The 27,884-nt window shown below is 36.0% G+C and overlaps 4 protein-coding genes across 7 annotated transcripts; 3 read left to right on the top strand and 1 right to left on the bottom strand.

The window, feature by feature from the left end:
• Positions 1-629: 629 nt before the first annotated feature.
• On the top strand, positions 630-8,815 carry cd9a (CD9 molecule a). Of its 2 annotated transcripts, none has more exons than XM_052582041.1 (8): positions 630-815; positions 5,163-5,265; positions 5,340-5,437; positions 5,532-5,606; positions 5,687-5,788; positions 6,030-6,119; positions 7,246-7,329; positions 8,312-8,815. In XM_052582041.1, exons 1-8 carry the CDS (start codon positions 747-749, stop codon positions 8,375-8,377), a joined length of 687 nt encoding a protein of 228 aa, XP_052438001.1. In that variant the 5' UTR covers positions 630-746; the 3' UTR covers positions 8,378-8,815. The 2 variants fall into 2 exon arrangements, with proteins under 2 accessions (XP_052438001.1, XP_052438002.1); XM_052582042.1 differs by lacking the exon at positions 630-815 and adding an exon at positions 3,333-3,527.
• A 2,530-nt stretch (positions 8,816-11,345) lies between these two features.
• si:dkey-88e18.8 (major intrinsically disordered Notch2-binding receptor 1) lies at positions 11,346-16,823 on the top strand. Of its 2 annotated transcripts, none has more exons than XM_052582026.1 (3): positions 11,346-14,010; positions 14,189-14,377; positions 15,319-16,823. In XM_052582026.1, exons 1-3 carry the CDS (start codon positions 12,019-12,021, stop codon positions 15,499-15,501), a joined length of 2,364 nt encoding a protein of 787 aa, XP_052437986.1. In that variant the 5' UTR covers positions 11,346-12,018; the 3' UTR covers positions 15,502-16,823. The 2 variants fall into 2 exon arrangements, with proteins under 2 accessions (XP_052437986.1, XP_052437985.1); XM_052582025.1 differs by having other exon boundaries at positions 14,189-14,392.
• Positions 16,824-17,973: 1,150 nt separating this feature from the next.
• cfap161 (cilia and flagella associated protein 161) lies at positions 17,974-21,475 on the top strand. The gene is made up of 7 exons (XM_052582036.1): positions 17,974-18,133; positions 18,225-18,314; positions 20,057-20,295; positions 20,379-20,460; positions 20,546-20,704; positions 20,795-20,868; positions 21,269-21,475. Exons 1-7 carry the CDS (start codon positions 18,062-18,064, stop codon positions 21,471-21,473), a joined length of 921 nt encoding a protein of 306 aa, XP_052437996.1. The 5' UTR covers positions 17,974-18,061; the 3' UTR covers positions 21,474-21,475.
• A 60-nt stretch (positions 21,476-21,535) lies between these two features.
• Positions 21,536-27,067, bottom strand: si:dkey-88e18.2 (interleukin-12 subunit beta). Of its 2 annotated transcripts, XM_052582033.1 has the most exons (8): positions 26,788-27,047; positions 26,042-26,123; positions 25,497-25,745; positions 23,992-24,103; positions 23,731-23,894; positions 23,094-23,257; positions 22,619-22,744; positions 21,536-21,900 (listed from the first exon to the last, which is right to left on the bottom strand). In XM_052582033.1, the coding sequence occupies exons 2-8, from the start codon at positions 26,121-26,123 to the stop codon at positions 21,775-21,777; spliced, it is 1,023 nt and encodes a 340-aa protein (XP_052437993.1). In that variant the 5' UTR covers positions 26,788-27,047; the 3' UTR covers positions 21,536-21,774. The 2 variants fall into 2 exon arrangements, with proteins under 2 accessions (XP_052437993.1, XP_052437994.1); XM_052582034.1 differs by lacking the exon at positions 21,536-21,900 and having other exon boundaries at positions 22,444-22,744; positions 26,788-27,067.
• Between the last annotated feature and the right edge of the window lie 817 nt (positions 27,068-27,884).

Raw genomic sequence — 27,884 nt, 5'->3', positions numbered from 1 at the left:
TTTCATATTTTTAGTATGAAAAATTATGATTTTGGTTTAATTAAATATGAAGAAAAGTAGAAGATAAGGAACGTGAGATTAAATAATGCATCATAAGAAATTAAGAAATAGACAAAATCACACAACGATCTATTTGAAGGGTTTGATTAATACTAAATTATATCTCTTTCATTTCAATGAGAGAGACGTATTCAGTCAATCTTCATTTATGTTACAAAAAGCGGACAGGTGGCATTAACACCCGCAAATCTAAAGATGATAAAGTTCACGTATGCAACATTTAAAAATGCATGACAAGAAACCACTGGGCTCTGGTCTGACTGAGGTGACGTCATTCCATCATGACGTCATTATGATATATCATATATGCCCAGAGAATAAAGACTGAGTGCCGAATGGATCTTTCCATAAAATAAATGGTTAAAAAAATGAGTCCCAGAAATTCCCTAACAAGCATATCTAAATAAAGCGTACGCAGCGATTTTTATTAATCCTCCAAAAATAGCAACAATTCGACCTTTGGCACGTTTAATTTTGTCTCACCGAGCAAACGATTGTAAAGTTGGTCTTTGGCAGGAGGAATGAGTTTGTGTCTGTCGTGAGTTCTTCATGTGCGCGCGCTACACACTCACTCACACACGCGCGTAAAGTCAGACACAGCCGCACGCGCGAGCCGCCAGCGAGACACCGGGACACAGACGGATCTTTCACTTTCATTCAGTATTGTGTGAGGACAGACTGCTGCGATGGCGGCGTTGACCGGAGGAGAGATGTGCGTCAAGTATCTGATGTTCGTCTTCAATTTCATCTTCTGGGTGAGTGAGAAATGATTGATCTGTGGAGAGGTTGGCTCGCGCGCGGGACGTTGTTTTATAATTAACGCTACTCGCGATTTTCCTCAAAAGATACATTGATAAATGCGTGTGCATAGCGTCCCGTTTAAATTCTTAATTAGTTTAGATTGTAATTAATGACGTTGGGACGTCTGTGTGCAGCAATGCAACGGGATTGCAACCATTTGGTTGACCTAATTTGAAGGTTTTTAGCTCGCATTTCAGGACCCTGGTCGTGTAGTTAAAATACTGTGTGTGTGTGTGTGTGTGTGATGGGACAAGCACTGAATTTTGATAGTGTTTCCTCTGACTCCCCTCTGTTCGTGTTTGTGTGTCAGTTGTTCCCTCTCACGGCTGGACAGGCGCGTTCTGCTGATGTCCGTCCGATTCGTGAACAAATCGTTCATTTGAACTGGTTCTCTTAAATGAGTCATTCGAACCGATTCGCAAAGTGTTCAGTCTCGAACTCGAATTAGCATAGAACGCTTGTAGACAGTTTATAGTATGTATAAATTGTACGTAGTATGCTAATATGTGTAGTGCGCATCAGTCGGGTTGCAGAAGAAAAATGTGTATATAGAAATTGATTTTTAACTGTAACTTATACAACTTTAAAATACCTACTATGAGCTTTTGAGGTTTATGCATTTTTACATCCGAAGCAAGCATTTTGTTACCACAAGGAAAGGATGACGAATACGAAAAAAAACCGCTTATTAAAATGTTGGACTTCTAGGATGCTAAGATGCACAGTATGTTGAATAATGTATCCCACAATGCAATGCGTCTCACTTTTTATAAAATTTTCTGTCATTATGAACATTTAATAAGGTAATATCAATCTCTTTCTAAAAACTGCGTCTTCCCTCAATATTTGTTTTAACACTTTAAGACATTTTTACACAAAACTGCATTAAAAATAATTATATTTGTGATGAATGCACCTTTAGTGTCACAAAATGGTGTTTCAAATCTTTATATGCATATTACCACTACTATATAGCATGCAAAAGCAGTTTGCATTATGAATTTTGACCTAACATGTTATATTTCAGTAAGCAACAACAGACAATCAAGCTTGCACAGTTTGTTTTGGGCTTGAATCCATTTGGGTCTGCTCTGCTTTTTTTTTTTTTTTTTTTTTTTTTTTTTTTGGCAACACAGATCGCACCATACTGCAACGTTCATTCGGATGTTCAGTATCATGCCAGAGGTCAGCATATGCGTAATCGATAAGAATGGAACATTTTTGTACCCTCATCTCAAAATTAAATTGCACCAGCGGGAAAATGTCTGCAAAGTGTGGCCTTTTATTCACAGTCTAGAGCTCTGCAAACAGATCAATGATTGATCTTTCCATAGTGTTTACATATTATGGGAGAGCCGGCCTACAAATAGCTTATTTTTGTCATCTATCCACATTAAACTAGAGGAAAAAATCACCTTAAACAGTGCATTGAAATAAAAGACTAAAAGTGAAATTTTGAACCTGCTCACTGAAATGAACCAATTCACTACATGAATCTCTAATTCTTCAACGCAGTGAACATGACCCAAAGCCGTATGGTGTGTGTGTGTCCAGCCCGAGGGTTTATGTGAGCACGCGTCCTAGATTGTCTTTAATCTGCAAGTGTATTTATAGAGCATGATTATCTCATGGACAAACTCACTGTAAACTGCATTTGTTGTGGGTTTTGATGGGGAATAATGTGCACATTATGAAATTGTGTGGTGTGTGTATGTATGTTGGATCTGGTCTCATTCATTTGCAATCTGTAAATATTACTTAATATCCGCATTACTTAACACCTCCTCTGAGCTCACACACACACACACACACACACACACATACACACAGACACATATACACCTACACAGAGAGAGTGTATTAACATTAACATTAACATTACTGTCAAATATAAAACACATGTTTGTGACGTGGTAACTACTGGTAATGTCTTTTCAAAAAATATATTTAAAAAAATTTGGTGGGGGTTAAATTTGATTAAAAATAAATTAAGACTATTTAGAACCCTTATTTTTTTAGATTTAACATTATTTTTTAGGAAAATTAAGCACATTTACACCTAAATTATTCTTACCATGACATTCAAAAGTTATATGTCATATAATGTTAGTTTGTGTTGTACTAAATTTAGATTATGCTAAGTTTAATAAAAATAATTTTGTTCAGAAGATTATTTCCATTACATTTATAGTCACGAAAACTTGATTTTAGTTCTGTATTATTGATTTAGTGTAATATGGTAATGGGAATTCAAAGGTAAATCTGAGTCATTATCATGAAAATGTTGCAGTGAAAATAATGCTTCATTTTTGTAAAGCAAAATATCCATTTGTTTTTGGGATGAAATATGACCCAGCTAGAGCGTTAATGTCACCTGCAGACTTACACAACATGCTGCCTCCCACACACCTGTGAGCTCCTCCCACTGACTCACACAGACTATTGTGCAACACACAGACACTTTTCAGTTTTACTTTCGTTATACAAACAAAGTGAGGAAGGGCGTTTGTGAGCAGACTTTGTAGAAACTGATCTATTTAGCTGAGAGTGCTGGTGAAAGCATACGGTTTCCCTGAACGAGTGACTTGGACAACAGCAAAATGGGTGTTGATGGATGTCCAAAATGCATTAAAAATGCCATGTTTATCTTGAACTTTATCTTCTGGGTAGGTGCAACTTCATATTTGTGTGTGATTGTGTGAAAGTATTAGTGTTGTGTTTTTATGTGTGGAATGTGGTGGAAGGGCGAAGTGGGGTTGTTTTAATGGTGTTTGTTTAGCTAAGCAGTGGCATGGAGATTTGGAACAGATTTCTCAACCTTGAGTTTTTAAAACAAAAGATCTGGGTCAGAGAGAAAGAATCAAAGAGCAGGACATGAAACCGTTGCGATCAGCTTAGTGAGCAGGACTTGACTAGAAAGAACAATGAGTCACATGATATAATGAGGAGCTTGGTGTTTTTAAATCATAGGCTGAAAGATGATTGACCGGTGTGATGCATCTGTTTGTTTGTGTTTTTGTGCATAACTTTGAAACAAAATCTCATGGTGTTTTTCTTGAATGCAATAAGATTGCTTGACATTATTATGACATTATATATTACAGATGTTGAATCTGATCAAATGTGCTGCACATACTGTACCGTAATATTTTTAGTGTTAAAAAGGAAGCAAGCAGGATTTTTCCATGTGACAGAGTTTATTTTATCCCAGGATGGAGGAAGTAAAATCAGGCGTGCGGTTTTTCCAAAACCACAGATAAACATGCATACACACTGACTGTTTTTAGCATCACATGTCTAACAGATTGACCGAACTTGTGCCAGTTTTATTTGGATTCTGTCATGTAATATTGCTTGCTGGTTTCAGAGAAGATGAGTATAAGCCTCCGAGCCTATTGAGTTTTAATAATCGTTATTGCATAATTCATGCACCTTTTGTGTTGTGTTGTCTTTGTTTGAAGAAACACTGCTTAACACTGCCAGTGCACACCTGATCATATAAAAATAAGCATGCATTCTGACTGAAATATTGTTTCAAGTTACCTATAAATCCTATATATTTAATTATAATGTATTTAATTATAATATGATTCATTTGTACTTGTCTTTTATAGATAATAATGTATTGCAATTTATTTATATTTCTTTTGCAAGCCACCTATCAATTCTATTATGTTTTATAATAATAATGTTTTACTATTTTTGTATTTTTTGTTTCCAGTTCATTAATTATATACATTTTTTTTTTGTAATGTATTTTATATGTAATAATTTTATTTGTTTTTATAATAATAATAATAATAATAATAATAAATTGCCTTACTTTAACTTAAAGAACAGGACATATACTTGTCTAAATAAAATATATATACATAAAATACAATAATCCCATTAAATTAAGATACTTAACTGATGTATTTTTATTTTCTTTAATTTTAATGTATTGTAGTTTAATACACTTATATAATGAATAGTTGCTAATGAAGGGTGTGGGACTGTGTGATCAGGGTTTTCAGGATATAATTGTTCTGTGGCAGTAATTATCTACATGACATTTATGGTTTATATAATCCCATTAATGTAAAAAAAAAAAATAAGCAAAGGCTGGCAGCAAGCAGGCCAAGTGAATGGGAATGTAAACGGATGGCTTTTAGATCTCTTTAAATCAAGCCACCTCTGCTGAGATCATTATAGCTCTTTCTATTTAATGTTAAATGTGTCGTTCTGATCTGTGTGTATTTTAGTCTGTTTGTAAGTATTTCAGGGTGATTTATTCACAATCTCTTGTTGTTCTACCACAGATTGCAGGGACAGGCGTCTTGGCTGTTGGACTCTGGCTGAGGTTTGATCCCAAGACTAAAAGCTTGTTTGAAGGAGAGAACTCACCTTACGTCTTCTACACAGGTCAGTCGTAAAAACATGCTTTTTGTGCCGCCTCATGTGATGATCAGCCGCTTAAAGTGAGACTTGTGTTGTAGGTGTGTACATCCTCATTGCAGTCGGCGCGCTGATGATGGTTGTTGGATTTTTTGGATGTTGTGGTGCCATCCAGGAGTCCCCTTGCATGCTGGGATTGGTAATCCCCCTCATTATATTCTCAAATATCTTTACTTATAGTATTACGATGTTATCAGCCGTGGTGTTTGACTGTCGTGGTTGTTTTCCCACAGTTCTTCTTCTTCCTGTTGGTGATCTTTGCGGTCGAGGTGGCTGCTGGAATTTGGGGCTTTTCCAACCAGACCAAGGTGGGCGTCCCAAATTCTCAGTGCACATGCAAACACACCGATGATGCTCCTAATTCAAGCTACTATGATTGTGTCCATAGGTTACTGACGATATAACGACTTTCTACAAGGAAACATACAAAAACTACCAACAAACCAAACAACCAGCTCTGAAGGAAACACTCCGCCTCATCCAGCATGGAGTAAGATCTTGTTTCTCTCTTTCTAATATTCAGTACTGTGAGCTCTGTGAACACCAACTGCTAGTTGTTCCTCTGAAGCGCTCGTCTAACAGCCTGGGAGATTGTAAACATCTTCAGAACACGTTTGCTTGCTGTTTTTATGTGCTCTATGCATCAGATGCTTTCTCAAGCACTAATTATTCCTAGCTCATTGACTCCGATGCCTTGCTAATTCATGATGACATCTGTTCCTCATCTTCAGCTTAACTGCTGTGGACCGTCAGCAAACTCTAAGGATGATCTTGAAGGGACCTGCCCAGGAAAAGAGCCGTTTGATTTTCTCATTGCAAAGGTGCTTAAGTGCTTCATGTTGGTAGTTTTTATATTTACTATGTAGATGCCACTGATTACTGAGTTTTGTAATAAATTATCGGACAATATCCATATAGTGACTATGAAGTCTATGATAAAATAACAAATACATGTTAGCATAAAAATACAGATTCAAAAATGCTAAATGTGAGAACTATGGAAATAAAAGTATAGATAAATGTAAATATAAATACATTTAAAAAGAAATAAAATATTAGAAAAAAAATTATAAATTATGAAATTGATTTCATATTTATGCAGTCCTTATTTAATATTAATACAGTCCTTAACTTTGACTTTAATGTTATTTGAGAAATGATTTAATGCATGTTATTTTAGTATTTTTCTATATGCTATTAATATTTATTAATATTTCAAATTCTTTCATTTTTATGTTTAGTAATGTGTTTTTGTGTTTTTGACAATTTTTTTTATAATTCTTGAATATTCTAATTATTTCAAAAATATACATTTAGCTTTATATATATATATATATATATATATATATATATATATATATATATATTTATATATTTATATATATATATATATATATATATATATATATATATATATATATATTTTTTTTTTTTTTTTTTTTTTTTTTTTTTTCAGTTTTATTTTATGTCAAAATGAAAATGATTTTTCAAAGTTTTTGTTTTCGTTAACAATAACAACTTGAATTTACCAAGGCACATCGTTACTCCTTAAAATTGTAATTCGGTTTCATATCCATCTTTTTAATAGAATACACAAATACTTTGGTCAAATATCAGTCAATGACTGTGTAGCATTACAGTTGACAATGATGGACGAGATTCTTGTGGGCAGCAGGTCTGATTACAGGCGGTTTAGCTCCGATGTTTCTAACCTTTCTGTACGGCTCAGTGAAACATGCTGTTGTCAAGCAAGAGGTCATCATGGCATAGTAACTGTTTACAAAATTGAGAAAAGAGTTAAAAAGTGTTGAAGTGAAATGATGGTGCCTTTTCAAAAGGTGTTCTAAAGATCCAGCAGGGTTTAAGTAAACTAATGAACAAAGTCTTTACACAGCCCTGTTATATCAGACATATGAATTATGTCTAAATCTTGTTTAATGTGTTCAGAGCTGCCCTGATGCCATTGAGGAAGTCTTTAGCTCCAAACTTCATATTATTGGAGGCGTTGGAATCGGCATTGGAGTGATCATGGTAAACTTTATTCAATATAAATGTGTACATCTATGTCATTTTTATACATTTATATGCATATATAAAATGTTATATATAAATTATAAACATTTTATTTATATTGGTGTTCGTTCGTATTGTTTTTTGTACTGTAAGTCGGCTGTTCAGCATTTTGACCTTTTAGTAGATTTTGAACATTTTATAATTGTAAATTCTTAATTTAATATTTCATGAATTTAAAAACTCATTACCATTCAGAAGTTTTGGCTCAGTAGTTTTTTTGTTGTTTTTGTTTTTAGAAATTAATACTTCTATTCAGCAAGGATGCATTAAGTTGCATTAAGTGAAAGTTAAAGTATTTATACAGTATTACTTCCTAAAGAATTTCTATAAGAATAAATAATTTAACCAAATATTTCTATTTCAAATAAATGCTGATCTTCTGAACTTTCTAAATTATTTCTAAAAATAATTTAACCAAATATTTTTATTTCAAATAAATGCTGATCTTTCTGAACTTTCTATTCACGAAAGACTAAAAAAAATGCAATGCTTATACAAAAATATTAATAAGCGTTTTCAGCATTGATAATAAACAGAAATGTTTCTTGAGCAAATCAGCGTAATAGAATGATTTCTGAAGGTTTATACGACACTGAAGACTGGAGTAATATTCAGCTTTGCATTACAGGAATAAATCACATTTTAAAATTCATTCAAACAGAAAACTGTTCTTTTAAGAACATTACTGTTTTTCCACATCAAATAAATGCAGCCTTGGTGAGCATTCTTTCAAAAATCTAGAACATCTTATCAACTCAAAACTTTCCAATGCTAGATTCTACTAATGGTGCAGAAATTACAAAAAGCAGATTTAAATAGTTAAAAAGTATATCTCTTTGCACCTTGATTGTAATGCTTTTTTGAAGACATGAATTGTCACATGCACGTGTATGTGTGCGACTGACGTGTCACTGAAGAACTGTGTTCTCCGTGTGCGCAGATCTTCGGCATGATCTTCAGCATGATGCTGTGCTGTGCCATCCGGAAAACCTGGGAGATTGTGTGAGGGTCCGGTTGCCTGGGAAACTGCCAGTATATTTGTGTTGCATGATGTCTGTCCCAAAGCACTGTCTTGAACATGACCTCATCAGCTAAAAGCCAGTTAGCTCACTGCGTCAGGCACTCGATCTCTTCACGTCTCTGACTGACTGGAATTCACTCTTTTTCTTAGTGCAGCTGTATCACTGCTCACCAGTAATGAGAGAAAAGGCTTGGTTTAGCATTCCAAGCCCATTTGAAAAGGCCTTTATAAATCTTACTTTTTATATTTTTTTATCGTTCATAATAGATTTTAAGGATTAACCATTTGTTCGCTTTATTGTACTCGCTGTACTGGTTGATATGAATTGTTCTTGAACTTTTCTAATGTTTTGTTTCTGACTTGTGAATGGGGTCGGGTGATTTAGCCACATACGGCTCAAATAAAAGCCAAATTATTCATGCATTTTGTGGTGGAATGTTTTTTGCTGTATCCAGGATGAAGTGTGTTTGCATGGATTTGTTTTAATAGCCTTTATAAAAGGCCTATAAGAGTTATTGTGAAAGGGCTTAATGTCCAAAACATCATCAGTTTCCCATAATCACAGCGTGGCTCCATTATGTGACCGTTTACAACCTCTCAGTTTCCTTAATCTTGTTGTATCATTTCCTCTTTCCGTTCTTCTTCCTGTTTACTTTACTTGGTCTCATTTAGGACAAGATATGGCAAATGGAACAAAATCTGTACACTGGAAGTATTTGTCCCTTGCCTTAGGTTTTATGTGATCTCTGTTTCTCAAACACAACACTGGCACATTGTGAAAAAATGTTTATCTGCGTAAGAAGTGACAGTATGACTCACTAACAAACCCAAACAGATCCAGCAACAAAGAGAACAGAGTTTGAAATCATATTAAAGCACACCTTTTTCGTTGTGAGGGGTTATGCTTCCAAAACATTTAGCTTAACCTTCTTCCTGGTGTATATATAATCATAAACCAAGTGGATGTTGTTGTATAAGATGTTATCTAGTGTTGTTGAGTATCAGTTAGACACTATTATAGTTAGTCCTTTAATAGACCTTTTACATTTTTTATAATATTTGTATTTTCTAAATATGTCAGTAATTTTTATTTATTTATTTTAGTCCATCAAGTTCATTTAAATCAAATATTGCTTTGGGAATAAGATTAAATATGTTTATATATGATTTTATTTCTTTATAAAATCTTCTTTACTTAATGTTTATTGAACTTTTATAATAATAAAATTATAAAGATACAGGAGAATAGAAACAAACATATTATATATATTTCATTTTATTTTATTAGTTTTTTTATTGCTTTGGTTTTAGTTAGTAAAACCCTTCTATGGGCCTTGAAATACTTAAAAATACAAAATAATAATAATAAAAAAAAGCTTTCTTTATAGCGAAATGATTGTCAGTTGGTTTGATACTTTGTTATATTATTACTATTAAATAATCATTGACATAAATTGTCTATCAGTTTCAATCTCTATCTTAACAAATTACAGCAAAAAAAAGAAAATATAATTAATTATTATGATTATAACTTTATTATTGCGATTGTCACATTTGTGATTTTGCTTATTTCCCCCTCAAATATTTTGATACACTTGATATAACATGAACTTTGTTGCCCCCTGGTGGTCATTATGATTAATTATTTTGAACAAGAGGCAACTAAACAAACAAACTTTATAACTCAACAACTAATGTATTTCAGATGTTTATCAATTAGAGACCGAGAAAGAACTCTTGAGTTCCTGATGAGTCTTAATAGAAATACAGACTGGCTGACGTCTGAAGTGAACGAGCTCCATTACACTTCTAAAAGGTTTGATCACTTTAATGTAGCTGTAGGCTATACTAAAACACAGAGAGAGGAAGTGTGTTACAGTCTGTAAGCCTCTCATCGTCCTCTTCAGTACAATACTGAGCAGATGCTAGAGCTTTTTGACTTCACTTTTGTTTGGATGCAAATTAAGACAGTGTGTGCATCAGGACAAATCAGATGGTACAGGTGGGCTTCTATTTTCATGTTATTTCTAAAGATTTTACTCAAGAAACGTTGGTTTCTCTTTACATTAAGGTGTCATTTGTTAACAGTAGTAAATGTATTAACTAACATGAACGAACAATGAACAATACATTTATTACACTATTTATTAATATTCGTTAATGTTTATAAAAATACAGTTGTTCATCGTTTGTTCAGGTTAGTTCACAGTGCATTACTTATGTTAACAAACACAACTTATGATTTTAATAATGCATTAGTAAATGCTGAAATTAACTAAGATGAATAAATGCTGTAGAAGTATTGTTCATTCTAACATGTTAGCTAAAGTAGTTAACTAATTTTAACTGATGAATCTTATTCACTGAGTGGTAATGAAATGTCATATGCTTAAAAGTATTTAAATCTATAAAAAAATATATATCAATATATTAAATCTTGTCTCAATATTTTAAATGCATATTTTTAATTGAGGCTTGTGCATAAAAATATATTACTCTTCAATATACAGTATATGAGTGACTTTTGATGTGATTTGATAAATGATTTAATATGTTAGTCACTGGTGTGCATTTTAACATTATTTAATAAACAAATATATAAATAGATATATCAAAGCAATTAAATGCAGTTTTATTTTTATATTAACTATTAAATGACTTGACCAATAAAAAAAGTTATTAAATGCAGAGGAAAGTATAAATAAATAAAAGTATGGATACATTACTTAGTACATTTTGCACGTTGTATCTTATAATTTTATTTATTTATTTTACATTTATTGAATGATTAATTGTCTTTTACTAACTAATGTATAATATATACATATTAAAAATATATATTTTTATTTTAAAAATTATATGTTTTTGTTAAAATGTATTATATTTTATTGTAATATTGTTTAATAAATTTATAGGGGTTACAATTAAGTTTTTTCGATGCATTTCTCTGTACATTATAATACATTTCTTCAGTTCTATGTTTATTGTCCTGCATTAGAACAGTCATTAAAGCATGCGTGACTTTCACCACAGCAGCTCCGTGTGCAAACACACCAACTAGAGGATGCAATACTCCTGTCACACATGGAGTAGAAGCAGATAGAAACTATCCATCCTGTTTCTCAAGTGTGGGGGGTTTTGATCAGCTCGTGAGGGATGAGAACCGGGATTCATGGCATCCCTTGAGACCCCACATGACCTGCATTTTTGCACTAACCGTAGGATTGACCGCCGCCTGACCACTGACTGCTGCTTTACCTACCAGTGTCTTTCAGGTGGGACCCTGATCACCGGAGATGGATGATTTCACACCATCACTAATGGTTTCTGCTCTTTTCAAATGATCTGATCTGTGGCTATATTAAGGCTTTGAATAAGGTCAGCAATGAATAGGTTTGTTCTCAGCATCATATCCCAGTGGCAAGAGGTAACCGCTTGATTTTTTATTGCACTTTCCTTTGTTGGACTGTTTTAACTTGCATAGGATTTATATGTAATTTAATTTTTGTGGAAATCCTTCTCTGGCTGACCTGATTTTACAGCTGTGCTCTCCTTTGCAGAGCTGCATGTGCCTTTGAGGAAAAGGGGAAAGCAAAGGACAGTACGCTTGAATTTCTGTAGTGTACATGAGTACAAGCTCAAATCTGGTGCAAATGGCTGAAAACCCTGAAGACCCCCTTGTATTGTTGGAGATCCTGGAGGTGTTAGGTGCATGCCGTGGGAGCGTAACGTATGCAGATATTTGTGTCTATCTGAGTGGACACTTCAGCCTGCAACCGCTTTTAGATTTACGGAGTCTCTTATACTCCACCGCCTGTAGAGACCCCTGTTTCCCTGCCACCCTTTTCCGAGAGCGACTTCACCCACCCTGCAGCAACCGGCTTTCGGCGGCCGCTGATGTCGTCTCCCTGTTCAACCTGCTCATGCACACCCGCATGGCTCCTACATACACTCAGAACCTTCAGTCTTTGACGCCCTGTCAGGTCTGTGGGAAGGGATTTGTGCGTTACGACTGGCCGGCCGTCTTACCCGTCACAGGAGGAGGCACCGCCTCTGAGGACTGTAAATATGAGAACCTGCCTTGTGAAGCGTTCAGTCATAACACAGAGGCTTCACATGCTCAGATCACCTCCGCGTTGGTCGCTCAGCCCCACTCACACATGCACAACCGGGACAGCATGCAGAAATCACATTCTGGGGAGATTTCCATTGACGTGGATGATCAGGAGACTGGCAAGCCACCGGCGACCAATCAGGAAACCCGCGTCGCTCATTCAAGCTCCCAGAAGAGGAGTGCCTTTAAAAAAGGGCTCCACAAAATTCCACTCATATCCGTGGAAAGTGACGGCCAATGGACCCAGGGCCAAAGCCCAGATGGACCAAGATCCGATAGTGAGGACCTGATATACGCTTCCCAAAAGAACCCCTATCCAGACGCCACAGCATACTCAAACGACTACTACAACCCAGCATCGCATGCGCAAGACTATTCGTACACTCATTTGAAGGTACCTGAACTGGATGCACACGTGGCTGACACTCAATCCTACGATGATGCCGCAAACCCGTACGACCCTCAGACTCAGTGGCGTCAGGCGAAGCACGAGAGTTTGGACGAGCTCCAGACGTCCACCTACTTCGGCCCTTCGGTCTCCAGCCAAAAGCACCAAACCCCTGCTCTTCAAATCAAAAGCCACAGCTTGGACATCGACAGCAGGATGGCGGACGAAAGCCTTGAGCAGGAAACGACGAGGTTGCAGAAACCCAGATCAGAGCGGTCTGTCTTAGAGAAGTCTGGATTACGAAAGCCAGGATCTGTTAAACTTAGCTTCGACGGATCAAGCTTTGACGTTCCAGGTTTTGATCCTCGCATTGTCAGTTCGGTGCGGGATACCTTCAAGCGGCTGAGCGGCATGAGTTTAGACGCATGGTACGATTGGTCACCGAGCATTGATGGCATGGTAAGCATAGGCACCCAAACGGAGCCTGCAGATCGGCGCGCTTTACGAAGCCTCATGCTTGCCGATAAACTCTCCATCGACAACCCTGACATCGGCGAGGATGACATCAGCGCCATCTTCCGTTTCCTAGATGACATTAGCATGTGTGGCTCCATGGCAGTGCTGCCGGGGGAAGGAGGCGGAGCCCAGGAAGGGGGCGGAGCCGGGCTTCCAGAGAGGCGTGAACGTTTGGGAAAGTTAAGGAGGTTGTTTCACTCCTTGGAGGCACCAGAAGAGGGCGTTAGATGGGGCGTGGGGCGCCTGCTCCAACGAGTCACGGAGCTGGAGCAGCAGCTAGAGCCGATCGCAGAGCTACGTGAGCAGCTGGGCCTCGTGCTCTCCACGCTGAACCGTCTGGAAGAGCGGGAGCAGGTTGCATGCCCACACATACATCAAATGCACATACAGCCACAGCTCACACCAAGGCCTAGCTTTCAGCAACAGCAGGGCTCCCCGAGGACCAATTTAGTGGCAGAGGGCGTCAACGAGGCAGCAGCGAAACGCAGACGGCTGTTTGTGCGCAGGACATCCAGGAGCCACACAGAGAGCAGCGGATCGGAAGCCCCAAGAGAGTGGAGCATCAGCTTCAGCAAGGAGCCACACATACAGTCTGTTAAGGTATGTGTATATATATGTGTGTGAATGATTCATGGTATCCATCATTTTGTACACCTAGTAATAATACTATTGCATTAATGTAGTATTCAGAATTAGAACATACATGCATTTTTACTACTAGTCTCATTTGGACCTTATGTATATGTGCAGATAAAATAAACCTTGTCTGGCTTCTCAGTCGGATCATTTAGGTGGAGTACATAAAAGAGAGGGCTCTGTAGTGCAGGAAGTGATGGGCTTTCACCTTATGCCACCTGAGACCCACAATGCACCTCGCCGCACATCTGTCCATAGCATTACCCAGCATGTGACTGAACGCCCCAAAGTGACCTGGAGCCAATCAGACTTAACACCGCTGGATCTTCAGGTGACACCTCCAAATGTAATGTTTTCATTTGTGTTATGTTTTCATTTGAGTGAAAACATTTTCACTTCATGAATCTATATTTTTCTACAGTGTATTCTTGCTGGGGACAAACTGAACTAAACTAGAAAAAATATATATATATTGAATGGCAATATAGTTTTCTAAAGCGCTTAGGTTTTGATGAGGTTTCTATAACATGTTTTATAAGTCTGTGTAAAAAGGAACAGTTCACCTGATCAAGAACCTAATAAAAACATTATAAAAATCCACAAAAGTAATCCACATGACATTTAGTAATCAAATCATTCAAGACATTATTACATTCAAATAGAGTCCTCTATCCATAATAAAGCTGAATCAGGAGAGAAATATGCACATATTAAGCACCAATTACAAGAGTAAACCATTCTAAAAATTATATGTTGGTGGATTTTGGTGTTAGAGGATAATATGGTATGTTTTTTTTGGGGGGGGGGGGGGGGGGGTTGATTAGAAGCAACAGTTGACTTTAAAAGATGTTATCAGATGGACTGGAATGGTGTGGATTATTACGATGTTTTTATCAGCTGTTTGGATTCTCATTCTGACGGCACCCATTCAATGCAGAGGATCCAATAGTGAACAAGTGATGTAATGCTTCATTTCTCCAAATCTGTTCTGATGAAGAAACATACTCTAATCTTGGATTGGCTGAAGGTGTACATTTTCAGCCAATTTTCATGTTTGGGTGAACTATTTCTTTAATCTGGAATAATATTGGTTATTTTTAAAATGATCATTATTGTTTTTACATAAACATCATTGGGCTCTTTGGGAACCTAATCATTAAATCAATCTTAACAGAACATGAAAGAAAACATGATGAAACTGTTCAAAGTGTATATTAATGCAGATAAACTGGCACTTACAGTACTCAATTATTTTGTATATACATTTTGCAGGCCCCTGAGTCTTCAGAGTTCTGGACGGATGAAATTTACACGCCGGCCTCCGACACGCTCCTGCGGCGTTCGCATTCCTACATCCGTTGTAACAGGAACCAAGCGTACCGCATCGCTGCCCTCAGCATCACTGCCACCATCATCCTCATCCTCATCATCGTCATTCCAGTCAGCACCGTGTAATGTACATACAGTCACATGACACGCCTGAGGCTTCATTGAATGGTACAGTACGTGTTTATTAGATAAGGTTATCTAGATTTTAATGAACGCATGAATTCTTCATAAACCTAATTCAAGTAGCATGGCAGACTGTCCCAGTGTAAAACCTATGCAAAATAGACTGAATTTCCTGAAACCTGGGTCTTTTTGGAGTTTCCCTACCTTTAGTGTTGCTTGAATTTAAGCAGGTTTTCAGTTTAACGCTTATTCTGCACTTCATGGCTCGCGGACGTTCCGGTATGCCCTCTTTGTTGACGGACATTGGGGAGTTCCCATTAGTCTAATGTAATTCTGCTGAAACCTGAGACGGCAGCCACTTGCTCGCACAGCGGCACATGCTTTCCACATTCTTGCATTCCATTTAAATGTTTGGAAAATCCATTATTAGTTGCAAATTTACATGCAACTGCCCTTTAGATCTGCTAAATGTCCCCGTACTTGTTTTCGTTTGATCCATATTCTTCGCTACTAACCTGAATTTGTGGTGAACTCGATCACTACCAAAATAGTGCTCCAAAACATAACATCCTGCCTCACAAAAGCTTAAAAGAAAAGGAAAACAAGCCTCCAGAGATCCAGAATGGATGCATGATGGTGGATCAATACCGGCACACATTTTCAATTTGCTGAACAAAAGCACACTAAAGTTTTAATGGGCTGTGATGGGACTGAGTGAGGGAGGGAGGGGAGAGGCCGAGAGGAAGGAGCGTTTGTCCTCTTTTATTGAGCCTGGAGCTTACTGAGTCCTACTTCTGTCTGCTGCAGCTGATTAATGAGTGATTGGCTCAGGTAAAAGGGTTTCCCATTGGACCTGATGGGATTTTATCATGCAGTTTGATCTGAGATCGCTATTGTAATTCATCTTGCGCTACACACTAGAGAGGAAATGATACCTCGATCAATCACTTTTCTAAATGATCAGATTTGGTATCACAGGCAAAGTGAATCACCTACAAAAACAAGCAAAGTGCTGACAGCCGCTCAGACCAACTTAGCAAATGCATAATAAGCCCTGACAATGCTTTCAACAGCTGAAAACTGTAATGTGATGACAATTGAATGAGATGTCCTATTTTAAGGAGGCTATGTGGGAAAAGTTTTGACTTTTGACATGATTTTGATTGATATCTTTGTGTTCTTCTTGTAGAAATAGTCTGCATTTCTCTTCAGAATCATTCTTGTTTTTCATTCCATGATTGTATGAACTTATGCATTTCTGGATTGGGATTTTTCCTTTTTCAGGGCACCTTTGTCTTTTCATAAAGCTGGTTTTGGTTATTCAATGGTACTGTGTCTTGTGTGTCATTTTTTTCCACCAGTTAAACAAGCAGGAAGTTGCATAGGAAGCAGGTGGATCATGACAGTGGTTGGAGTGAGAGGTTTTCTTTAATAATATCTTAAATGCTTTTGCATACTGCTTGTTGCTTTTCCCAATGCAGTTTTAATATTTCAGAGCTCTCATAAACGTGTATTATCTATTTATGATCCGTCAGTTCCGTTATTGATGTGAAAGCACTTAACTGCACTTACACACATATCTCTCAAGCTCACATGAGGCTTCCTTCTAATGTACTTGATCTAAAATCTCCACTGCCCTTTTCTCTCTGCATACATACAGGATTGCGAAAGTGATTTGGCTTTATATTTGATAATGCTGCAAAATTCATTATAGAGATCATGAAACTTGAAACAATCAAACTTTGAGGAGTGAGCTAATTTAATTAGAAAATGATATATGATATGAATATGAAGAGAATTATTGAATGATGATTGTTGAATGATGAGATCATTTCTCATTTAATTCATGCTAATTTGTGTGTGTTTGACTGATGTCAAGGTGTTTATTTAATCAAGACATTTCTATAACTTCAGCCTATTATGTAGATACATTTCCAGTTGTTTTTATTGAAGATAAGTGCCTCAATGCCATATACCTTGGGAACAACAGTGAACACTGAGATTGTTTTATAAGCCAGTCAACTCTTAGTAACCTTAATAAATTACAATTAGTAAATTAATATGAAGACAAAATTGGTTGATGTATTACTGCAGGACGCCAGTATTGTATTTTTAAATGGAGATTAAATGTTACATTAAAAATGGGAGGTATTACTAAAAATATGTATTTAAAATAATTAATTTGTAGTTAAAATGATTAAAAGTATTATTTTAATTTACTGCATTTAAAATATAATTACAACAAATTAAAGGGTTCAAATCAACTTAATATATAGCCTAATTAAATGTTAATTTAAAATTAATTTACAGTTTTAAGACTTTTTTTCAGGAAAATAAAAAGTTAATTTTAAAATGATTGTAAAAAATCAAACTGGCGGCAAAAAGACGAACTTGTTACCTTGGACACGTAACTCACGCAAGCTCGGTAGCACACCAGTGTTGTTACGTATCCATAGTAACACTTCTTGCCTGTAGGCTGCAGTAGTCGCGTTTAGTTTCCTTTTGCGTTATACATTATATTTTTCCCAATTATCTGTCTGCCTGGTTTTACGGCGGCTGTTAAATGGCTCATGTGCGGACCTATAATCCACGCGTTCGTGTGGGCAACTGGAAAGAAGACGTAACTTTAGAAGAGGTTTGTTGTTTTAGCACATCTCATGTTTGTTGCTGTGAAGTCCAGACAGAGAAGCAAGAGAACAAGTGAGTAATGAACACTGTATCTGCAGGAAACTCTCCAGAACTTCATCCTACAAAAAGACAGAGGAGAACTCACTGTTCAGAAAGAAGGAGATCTGAGACAAAACATCCTGAAACCAGTAAGTCCAGAAAGCTTATATATATATATATATATATATATATATATATATATATATATATATATATATATATATATATATATATATATATATATATATAGTTTTTTTTGTAATTTTTTTTATTCACATTAAATTCTGGATATTTTTATGAAAATTAGCATATTTTTGTACATTTGTTTAAAAAAAAAAAAAAAAGACAATTTCTGCATATTTATACTTTAAACATGATGATCCATCAGGACCTAGGTCACTGAGTTTCTCTGATGCCATCTGGAGGGGGAAATATGACATAAAAAAGCAATTTATGTTACAGCCAATAGAGGGGCCTACAGTATCCTATGGAGATTCTTGAATTAGCCAAACAAGTGAAATCTTTAAAAGGGTCATATGTTCATATGCTCCTGTCATGTTGTGGAGGCGCTGTGTGTTTCGTTGTGAAAGCGGACACAACTAGAAATCAGTGGTTACATTTTATTTACAACACTGTTCCAGAACAGTTCAACCCAAATATTCAGAAGTGTACAGAGAACAAGTACTGTTTTCTGGGAGAGTAGCCTACAATGCCGTTGTTCTGAGAAATAATGCTGACTCACAGCCTGTAAGTAAGTTTTCATATTTAAAGTATATGCTGTTGGTGATTCATACTTTTTCAAAGTTTTGAGCAGTGTAGGGCAGTGATAGTTGTTTGTTGTTACTCAGATCATAAATGCAGACATGGTTTTATGTTTATGGCGCGCGAAGCAACGTACGCATAAAAAGACAGTATAAGTCATTATAATAAGTAATTATGTCCCCAGTGGATGAAACAAATGTCTCGTTTGTAATGGGTTTTATCTCATTGTGCCGCGAGAGGGCATCACAGTATTTTAAGGGGCGTAACATTTCCGTCACACACTTTAGGTATTCGGCCAATCATAATGCATTGGATAGCTGACCAATCAGAGCACACCTCGCTTTTCAGAACGATGTGCTTTGTAAAAATCGACGCGTTTCAGAAAGGCGGGGCATAGAGGAGGAACAATAATGTACAGTATGTGGAAAATAATGTGTACAAACCGCATAAACACAATTCATTACAACAAATACACAAAATAATGTTATTTTCTAGCAACATCATATGACCCCTTTAAAACGACACCAACATGATGCTTCATTAAGCTTTTATCATTATGCTTTCAGATACAAAAAAAAAATACATTTAAAAATCACCCCAAAAATAAAAATGACAGTCATTTCCCAAGGGAAACATTATGCATGCAATTATGTGTTTCAGTGGGAGTGTGTGTGCCTGTGTGTGTGGGTATGTGAGTTTTTTGTGCATTGGGGACATTCTGCAGTGTCAGCCTTTCGTTTGTGTATGAATCTTTTCTGGATTGTTTCAGATTTTGTGTAGTAAAAAATCAAATAAATAAAAATAAAAAATGCTTTTTTTTTCTCTCCATTCTATGACCGGGTCAAAATGACCTGTGAGGGACACTTTTATTACTTCTTATATAACACCCACTTAAACTGCTCAAATTCACTCAATTTGTTTGTAGTGTATTCTCATATCATAAGCCTCATACCATAATGATTAATGATCGATTTAAAAAATAAGGTTTTGGGATTTGGGATTTGGGAATGTATGTTGATCAACATCCCCCCAATAATCTTTGTTTTATTTACAACTTATGTGGTGCTGTGTTGCTCAAAAATGTTTTTGAGTTTTCTGCATGTGAGACTGATTCAGTTTTTTTGTTTAGGTGAGTCTTTCAGTGTCGCAGGATGGCTTTTTGCACTTCGGAGACACGGTCATGCTGGTGAACTCTGGAGGTGGAGAGCACGTGCAGCGTGGCTCCTGTGTCCTGAGCATCATTGCCGACAGCAGTAATATCACATCAAAGTCTGACACAAATTCAGTCCCCCACCTTCTCGGGCCCCTCCAAGTAGGCGGAGCCCACAGCATGACCCCCTGTGTTAGAAACGCCTTTATCATTACAAGGTATTGCACATGCACTTTCAAACTCGCTCAATTGCACACACACAGTGGCTGATCTGTTTTATCATCTGTGGTCTGTGCTTCAGTGTTGATGGGACCTCAGATGAAGAGGTGCTCAGATACGATCAAAGCTTTGCCCTGAGAACGACCGCAGGCTTTGCTGGAGAGGTAAACCAGCAAACGGCATGTATACAGTTTTATGTAATTACTGAGTTCCCGTGTCTCAGCATGCAGTCTGTTGGATTCCTCCTAGCTATTCCTCGCCAGTGATCACAGAACATTTCTGAAGTGTGCTAAGAAGTCTCGACTACAGGAGCTGAGCCTAGTAGAGGAGTTTGATTTCCTGTGCTGGTGGAAGGTGATTTACTTTGACCCCCAAGAAAGGCTTGAAAATGAAGGATACCCTGTTCAGGTTCACACTTTCATCTAAATCTTTTTCAGATGTACTTGTTGTTATTACTTAGTAACTTAATAATGTGGAGTGGATGCTTTGTTTTGGCAGGTTAACAGCAAGGTTTTGATTTCCCACTGTAAGACCAATCAATGTCTGGCTGCTCTGGGCAATCACATCCTATGGTAATATATTTCATATCTTAAGAGTAAGTGAATCATTTAAAGTGAGCTGGGAACAGCTACCTGTAAATATTACAAACACCAGTTAATCAGTTCCTAATGAATAACTAAATACTAAATCATTTTTATTATATATTATATTATTTTTCTATTGTTGATGTAATATGTCTATATTTTTATTTATAATTTTAGGTATTCTGTATTTTTATTTTATTTTAAATCTAATTTTAGAACTTTACATATATTAATATATATTTAAAATATCATATTTTATAATATGTAATATTTTATATAGAAAAAAACCTGCTTGAGCTAAAGAAGAGGTCTGCGTAGTTTATTGTTTAATTCTGTGTAGAATAATTGCTAGTGCTTATTCTTTTTTTTTGTGTGTGTGTGTGTTTAGGACTCCTTTTGGTAAAGAGTATGAACTCTCTGCTCACACCTTCTTGGATTCTCATAAAGCTGAGCGGGACAATAACCACTGGCTATTTTTCATGGCTCATCCAGCCAATCAGAATCAGAGCCTGATGCCCCCGCAACAAGACTCAGACATAACAGATGAGCAGAGAGAAAACCAAGAGGACATGCAAGTAAAAGAGTGCAGTTAAAAAAAGATAAAAGATAATAAAAGGAAATAAAAATCACACCAATAAATTTTTTTTGCAAATACAATATTTTATTTCTTAAAAAAATTCACTGTTATAGATCTGTTGAATTGTCTTGTACGAAAAGTTAAGATAATTCCATAAAGCTCCCAAAAGGAGGCAGCGTCCCCCCGTCCTCACTTCTGCCTCCTTCGGTTGACTAAAAGATTCATAAACCTGCTCAGCTCAGCATTAGTGTTTATACACACATTCACAGTCTTTGCTTTCAATGTTTCAATCTGCATCAAATGCTTTTACAAATTGCTCAATTCAGATGTTGTTTTTTATTTTTATTTCTTTGCTTTGTTTTCTTATTAATTTTATTTTTCTTCTTGTTTCTTGGTTTCTTTCTTTGTCCTTTGCTACGGCCTCCTTTTCCCCCATCGGTCACCTATACAGAGAACAAGAAATCATGTGCATTCTGTCATAACCATACACAGATATCTGAGCTTCCTTCCCATATATACACTACCGTTCAAAAGCTTGGGATCAGCGAGATCAATGAAATGAATACTTTTGCTCAGCAAGAATGCAGTAAATTGATCACTGATAGGTAGACATTTTTTCCACCACAGGAATAAATAACATCCATACATTTCTGTATTAAAAATAGAATAGTTATTTCAAATTGTAACAATATTTCACAAAAGTAAGTTTTTCTCTAATATTTTTGATCAAACAAATAAATAATTCAGAAACATAAAAAAAGCTTTTTTTTATCAGACCCCAAGCTTTTTAAACGGTAATGTACATCTGCAATAAATATTCATTGTAATTGCATGTTTATTGTAAATGAAAAAAGTTTCTCTATAATCATGCTGCCAACATAATTGCAAGTGATTTCGACGTGTTTGCACAAAAATCAGCATTTCACTGTAAGGCCAGTGAATCACAACTGAGATATTGCTTAATCAGAAGGAATCGAGAGACAGAGCAGAGGAGCTAAGGTTTTTAATAGGACACAGACATGGTACAAACAATCAGCACATAACATATGTAACCAACGACATGATTATTCATACACATCAACACATAAATAAAGAATAAATAAGGGTTTGAAAAATGGGACAGGAGATATAAATAAAGGGAGGTTTAAATATCTAGTTTACGTTTTTCCACTCGCTCCACTCGCTCCACTGAGAGAGGAGCAGCAGGTCTCTGCAGCGGCCCCTTATTTTTGTGATGGAACCCCGGACTTTGAACTTTGACCCCTCTTCCCATTCTTTAGTCTTCAGCTGAGAAGATAAAGAAGCAGGAAACGAGAATTAATTACAGCAGCTTTCTTAAAGGGACAGTTCATCCTAAAATAAAAACGATGACTTTCAGCGAGTAATGACTTGAATTTCAGTCTGTTCTCCACACAAACCCAGCGGATTTAAATGCCTTATTAAACATGGACTCATTTTTTATTTATTTTTTTACGTCTAGGGTTTTTTCTTTGGAATTTCTTCGGAGCATGTTCCCCATTTAAAGTCAATATTATGATAAACTTCCCCATGGAAGAAATAAATTCATACAGGTTTGGCATGTGGTTTTCATTCCTTTTTTGGTGAACCGTTTGTGTGTGCAAAGAGCATGTCATACCTTCCCATCGTGTCGTATCTCATACTCGATCTGATGCTTCAGAGGAAAGAAACTGTGGGGCTGCGGCCAGGTAGAGGGAGGCTCCACCTCTAATTCTACGATTTGATTGTCACTCCCCTCATTTTTTATAGTGCAGATTGAAATGTTTGGATTCGCTGGCTTAACTAGGATAAACAGAGAAAACATGTTCAATCAGTGATGATATGCTTTAGACCAGTGGTTTTCAACGCGGGGGTCGGGGGCCCACTAGAGGTCCCTAAGCAAATGATATACAGTCTGATCCAAGTGTAGATTTGAGCTTTGTTTTCGTCAATCATTAATAGCCAAGTGATTACCCGAAAATGAGAATTCGGTCATAATTTACTAACCGACAAGTTGTTCCAAACCTGTTTCATTCTTCTGAGAAAAAGGTATTTTCAACAATGTTGGTAGCCAAATAGTTACTGGTAGCCAGTGACTTCCACTGTGTGTTTGTTTTTTTCAGTGGTTCAATGGTTACTGTTTCACAACCTCAACGGCAACCAACATTCTTCCAAATATCATCTTTTGTGGTCAAAAGATGAAAGAAACTCATATGGGGTTTAGAACAACTTGAGGATGAGTAAATGACATAATTCCCTTTAACCCATATACTCACTGATGTCTCGTAGGTAGAAACTTTGTTCAGTTTTCATATAGCAGCATGTGGAAGCCGCCTCCCCTGTTATCAGCATCCGCTCGGACTCCTCGGAGTATGAATTAGTGGAATGTTGGAGAAAAAAAACCCCATCCACGGGCTGTGACACCCAGTCACCATTATCCCTAAATGGATACAATAAGCATGCGTGGTTGAGTCTACGATAAAATATAATGTATCTGGCCTTAATGTAATCTATAGGCGTGTATATATTTCTGATACCTTGTATTGCGAAGTCTGAAAGCAAATTCATCTGTAAAATCATTTATGGTCCAGGCGCATTTGATTTTTTCAGTGCAGGAAAACGTCTCAGCTGTGCAGTTGATATTAAAAGCTGAAAAGGAAGAAAGAAATTCACTGAAAAGCTGAGCCTGGCACTGAACTGACAAAACTTGAATTCTCTGACTGAAAGTAACTGCCTTCCTCTTTGTGGCCTAGACAGCCAGTAACTCAACAGGTAGCTTTTTCATGAAGTCACTTTTTAAGGAAACTAGTTTCAAACTGTTGATATCATCACATCTGTGTAATAACAAATAAAGGTTCTGAAACACAATATTCTACACACTGACAGAAGTATTTGTTTGGATGCTGCCTTTGATGACAACAACAAAAGATCTTCAAGATAAAAGTTCTTTACTGACATCAGTGGTTCCATGAAGAACCTTTAACATCCATGGAACCTTTCCATTCCACAAAGGGTTCTTTATAATGGAAAAAAGTTAGATTATTAAATATGTTCTATACTAGACACTTAAAGGATCTGTGAAGAACCAAAAATTGTTCCTCTAAGCCATCGCTGTGATGTTTAAGAGTGTGGAAAACATTTTCTCCTTGTTTGATAAGCTTTGTTATGCATGATTATATGGTTAGTTGTGTTTATTATTTGCATCTAGCATGTTTTTTTTTTCCTGCTGTTTGTTACTGTGAGGACACCATTAGTGAGAATCACGCATGTAACGAATGTGAGTTTACAGTTAAAGAAGTGACTTTTGTCAAATTAGATGAAGGATTTCATTTGCTTAATTGTACACATTTTATTTGGCTATCCCTTCTTAACTCTGTATACACAGCCTCTTATTCAGCTATTAGTAAAATACTGTGGTTTTGTGGTTTAAAACATTGTGGACAGTGTTTTAATGTGTGATGTATTAATGTAATATCGGATGGGTAACTCAGGCCATGGTTAATGAATATCAGGATGCCACATTTTTCTAAGATTAACACCCTTTTTTGGATTTTAGGAGGATGTTCCCATAATACACTCTTAAAAATAAAGATCCTTGTTCTTCATAAAGATATGTGGTTTAGTGAAGGACATTCAAAGATTAGACTTTGGTTCCATGAAGAACTTTTAACACCCGTGAAGGTTCTTCATAGTTAAAAAGTTCTTTAGATTATTAAAACCAATCCCAAATGGTTCTTTCAGGAAATGTTCACTGAAAGGATCTTCGGTGAACTAAACATTTTATGGCATCACTGCAAATAAATGAAAAAAAAAAAAAACGAGTTAACGAAAAATGGTTCTTTTACAAACTGTTCACCGAATCTTTGGGGAACCAAAAATTGTTTGTCTATGGCATTTCTGTGAACCCCTCCATCCCCCTCACCCTTTTTACAGCCTTTATTTTTAAGAATGTATGGCAAACATTAATCAATTATTATTGCTAACCATGAAAAGCGATTGCTTGATAGGAATGTTATAGATGATGTTCGGCAGATGTTCCCACCTGTAGTTTCTTTAGACTTGTCGAGCAGGAGATAGGTGTAGTCTTCAAGCCCCGAATCGCTCCAGCAGGTGTAATTCCCTGTCAGGTCTTCCTGCAGGTCAATCACGGTCAAATTCCGTCCACTGAGGATTTCAAATTCTGATTGCGATATGTTCTCTATGGTATTTGCGTCCTCTCGTCTCCATGTGATTACGTCTTTATCTGTTCTACAGGTCAGGGTAATGGATGCGTGTCTCTCAGCAATTTCAACTGCATAAAGAGAAACAATTCAGAACACAGCATGGGTGCCAGAATGTGTCTGTGTTTGTGTTTGTGGTGTGAACTAAATGTCTGTGAAATGGAAGTAAAACCAGTCAACTACTGTATTTTGTGAACATCTTCAATATAATTTATAAAACAAATAAATAATTATATTATATTATATGTTTAGTAAATACTTTTCTAGGTAAAAACCCAGTAGCCGGGGACTCCCCACTATAATATAAAACAGTGTGTGTGTGTGTACTCATGCTTAAATAATGATGTGGTCAGTAGGCTACACTCACATTTCTCAGGGAAAAAGTTCAGTGCAGACATCTTCATTATGCACAAACAGAAGAGAAGTGTGAACCTTATCAACCAAACCATCTGGAGAAAGAAACACCAAAATTGCAATGTTAATTGATTTATTAGTCACTTTCTATGAGCAAATGTAAAAAAAAAAAAAAAATGATTATAAGCAGCTTAATACATTAATAAAGAAATGGATGTATCGTTGAACATCAATAATGTAGCACTGAACATTAATAATTATTGTAGCGTGAATATAATGTTATACTGAAAATGTATCTATATTAATTGTAAAAAAAACCAGTCATAATATGCAATAATTATTAATTGCCAGTATTAAAAGTAGGGCATTTACAGATGGCCATGGACCAAAAATGAAAAAATAAAACATGTTCAGTAGAAGTTCAGTATTTGTATTAACATAGCAATTTAAAGGAATGTATAAAGGCATGATAGGCATTATCTACGTTTTATTTTCATTTGTATCTTTTTTAACTTAGTTATTTATTGCAGTTCATTTAAATAGTTTAAATTAAGTTACTATTTTTAAAAGTACAAATATTCTACATCACCAGATTAATATCGTCCCTTGAAACTATATATAGCTATGGCTATATATATATATATATATATATATATATATATCATCTGTTCTTAAAATGAAAATTTATTAAAAATAAAGATGGGATTGAAGTGAACGGAGTTGGTTGTGTAGATGTTTAGATCGTAATGCATGTCTTACCTTCGCTGCTGTTGCGTCAAATTCAGCGCAGAAATATCTGAAGTGTGATTGCGCGCCGCTCGCGTCCTCTCATGGGGTCTGTGTGCGCGCTTTTATACCCCACATTCCCACCACACGATAACACGTAACCCTTGGGCAAAAGTCTGCAGAATAATTCTCAGAACGAGTTCCCCTAGCGCTCAAAATGAACACGTGTTAAAAGTACGCTGAATTACTAAGAGAGGGGCTCTCGGTCATCACTCTTATTATAGACCAGTTTCACAAGTTAGAATGGCGCGATTTTAACAGTAGTATAGTATAGTTTAGAACAGTATAGTATAGTAGGCTCTTTGGATAAATGAACGATGTTTTCTACCTAAGAAAGTAAATAGTAAATAAAGATTATTTGAGAGCAGGTGTCTTAGACGCAGTAGTTAAAGCCCAAACTGGATGTATGTAAATACCATTTCAGCTCTACATCAATATTTCACATTTAATTGAATGTGTTATTTGCTGTATCCGCTGTACTTAACTGTGAAATTTATTAGCAATTTCAGAGCAGTCTGATGATCACATGCCCCTTCAGTATAATATCTATAGGTTAACAAAACAAAGTGAATAATAAAGTCCTTAAAAATGAGGGGGAAAATGACATATCTAACCTTATAATATTTACTATGCTGGTAATATTATATATTAAGTATATATTGCAATGTCAAAATGATTTTTTTTTCATTAAGAAGCAATATTTTTAACTTATTCTGTCACGATAAAGAAAATCTATTTAATAATTATTTTTTTTTATCATTATGTTAATTGTCAATGTTAATATTTTATGCCAGCTGTCAAATTAAATCCCTTTTTTGATCATTCATTTATCTTTTATCTTCAAAGCATTTACAGTATCTTCAAAACAACTTTATATTTGTTATATATTCAATAACACTTGCCTTTGAGATATTTATTTTAATAAAGTGCAGATTTTAAGGAGAACGCAACACTATCAGCTTTATTAGATTATAAACATTGTGTGAGTGGACAGGTTTTAGCCGCTCCTTGTTAATTGGTGTATTTTTTACATTCTTTTTCTAATAAGAAACTGAAAAATAACATGTGTG

The sequence above is a fragment of the Carassius gibelio genome, chromosome B18, assembly GCF_023724105.1.
Source record: "Carassius gibelio isolate Cgi1373 ecotype wild population from Czech Republic chromosome B18, carGib1.2-hapl.c, whole genome shotgun sequence".
Lineage (NCBI taxonomy): Eukaryota > Metazoa > Chordata > Actinopteri > Cypriniformes > Cyprinidae > Carassius > Carassius gibelio.
Note: the sequence above shows the minus strand (reverse complement) of the source record. Positions and strands in the feature narration are given on the sequence as shown.

Bases quoted from the DNA above. Each gene is read 5' to 3' on its own strand.
- cd9a (XM_052582041.1), top strand. From the start codon at position 747: ATGGCGGCGTTGACCGGAGGAGAGATGTGCGTCAAGTATCTGATGTTC. The intron at 5,438-5,531 runs GTAATCCCCCTC...GTTTTCCCACAG, and splicing joins CCCCTTGCATGCTGGGATTG to TTCTTCTTCTTCCTGTTGGT. The intron at 6,120-7,245 runs GTGCTTAAGTGC...TAATGTGTTCAG, and splicing joins TTGATTTTCTCATTGCAAAG to AGCTGCCCTGATGCCATTGA.
- cfap161 (XM_052582036.1), top strand. From the start codon at position 18,062: ATGGCTCATGTGCGGACCTATAATCCACGCGTTCGTGTGGGCAACTGG. The intron at 20,296-20,378 runs GTATTGCACATG...TCTGTGCTTCAG, and splicing joins AACGCCTTTATCATTACAAG to TGTTGATGGGACCTCAGATG. The intron at 20,869-21,268 runs GTAATATATTTC...GTGTGTGTTTAG, and splicing joins CTGGGCAATCACATCCTATG to GACTCCTTTTGGTAAAGAGT.
- si:dkey-88e18.8 (XM_052582025.1), top strand. From the start codon at position 12,019: ATGAGTACAAGCTCAAATCTGGTGCAAATGGCTGAAAACCCTGAAGAC. The intron at 14,011-14,188 runs GTATGTGTATAT...CTGGCTTCTCAG, and splicing joins CACACATACAGTCTGTTAAG to TCGGATCATTTAGGTGGAGT. The intron at 14,393-15,318 runs GTAATGTTTTCA...TACATTTTGCAG, and splicing joins TTCAGGTGACACCTCCAAAT to GCCCCTGAGTCTTCAGAGTT.
- si:dkey-88e18.2 (XM_052582033.1), bottom strand. From the start codon at position 26,123: ATGGTTTGGTTGATAAGGTTCACACTTCTCTTCTGTTTGTGCATAATG. The intron at 24,104-25,496 runs GTGGGAACATCT...CTTCCTTTTCAG, and splicing joins CAAGTCTAAAGAAACTACAG to CTTTTAATATCAACTGCACA. The intron at 21,901-22,618 runs GTAAACTAGATA...TTCTCTGTATAG, and splicing joins AGTGGAGCGAGTGGAAAAAC to GTGACCGATGGGGGAAAAGG.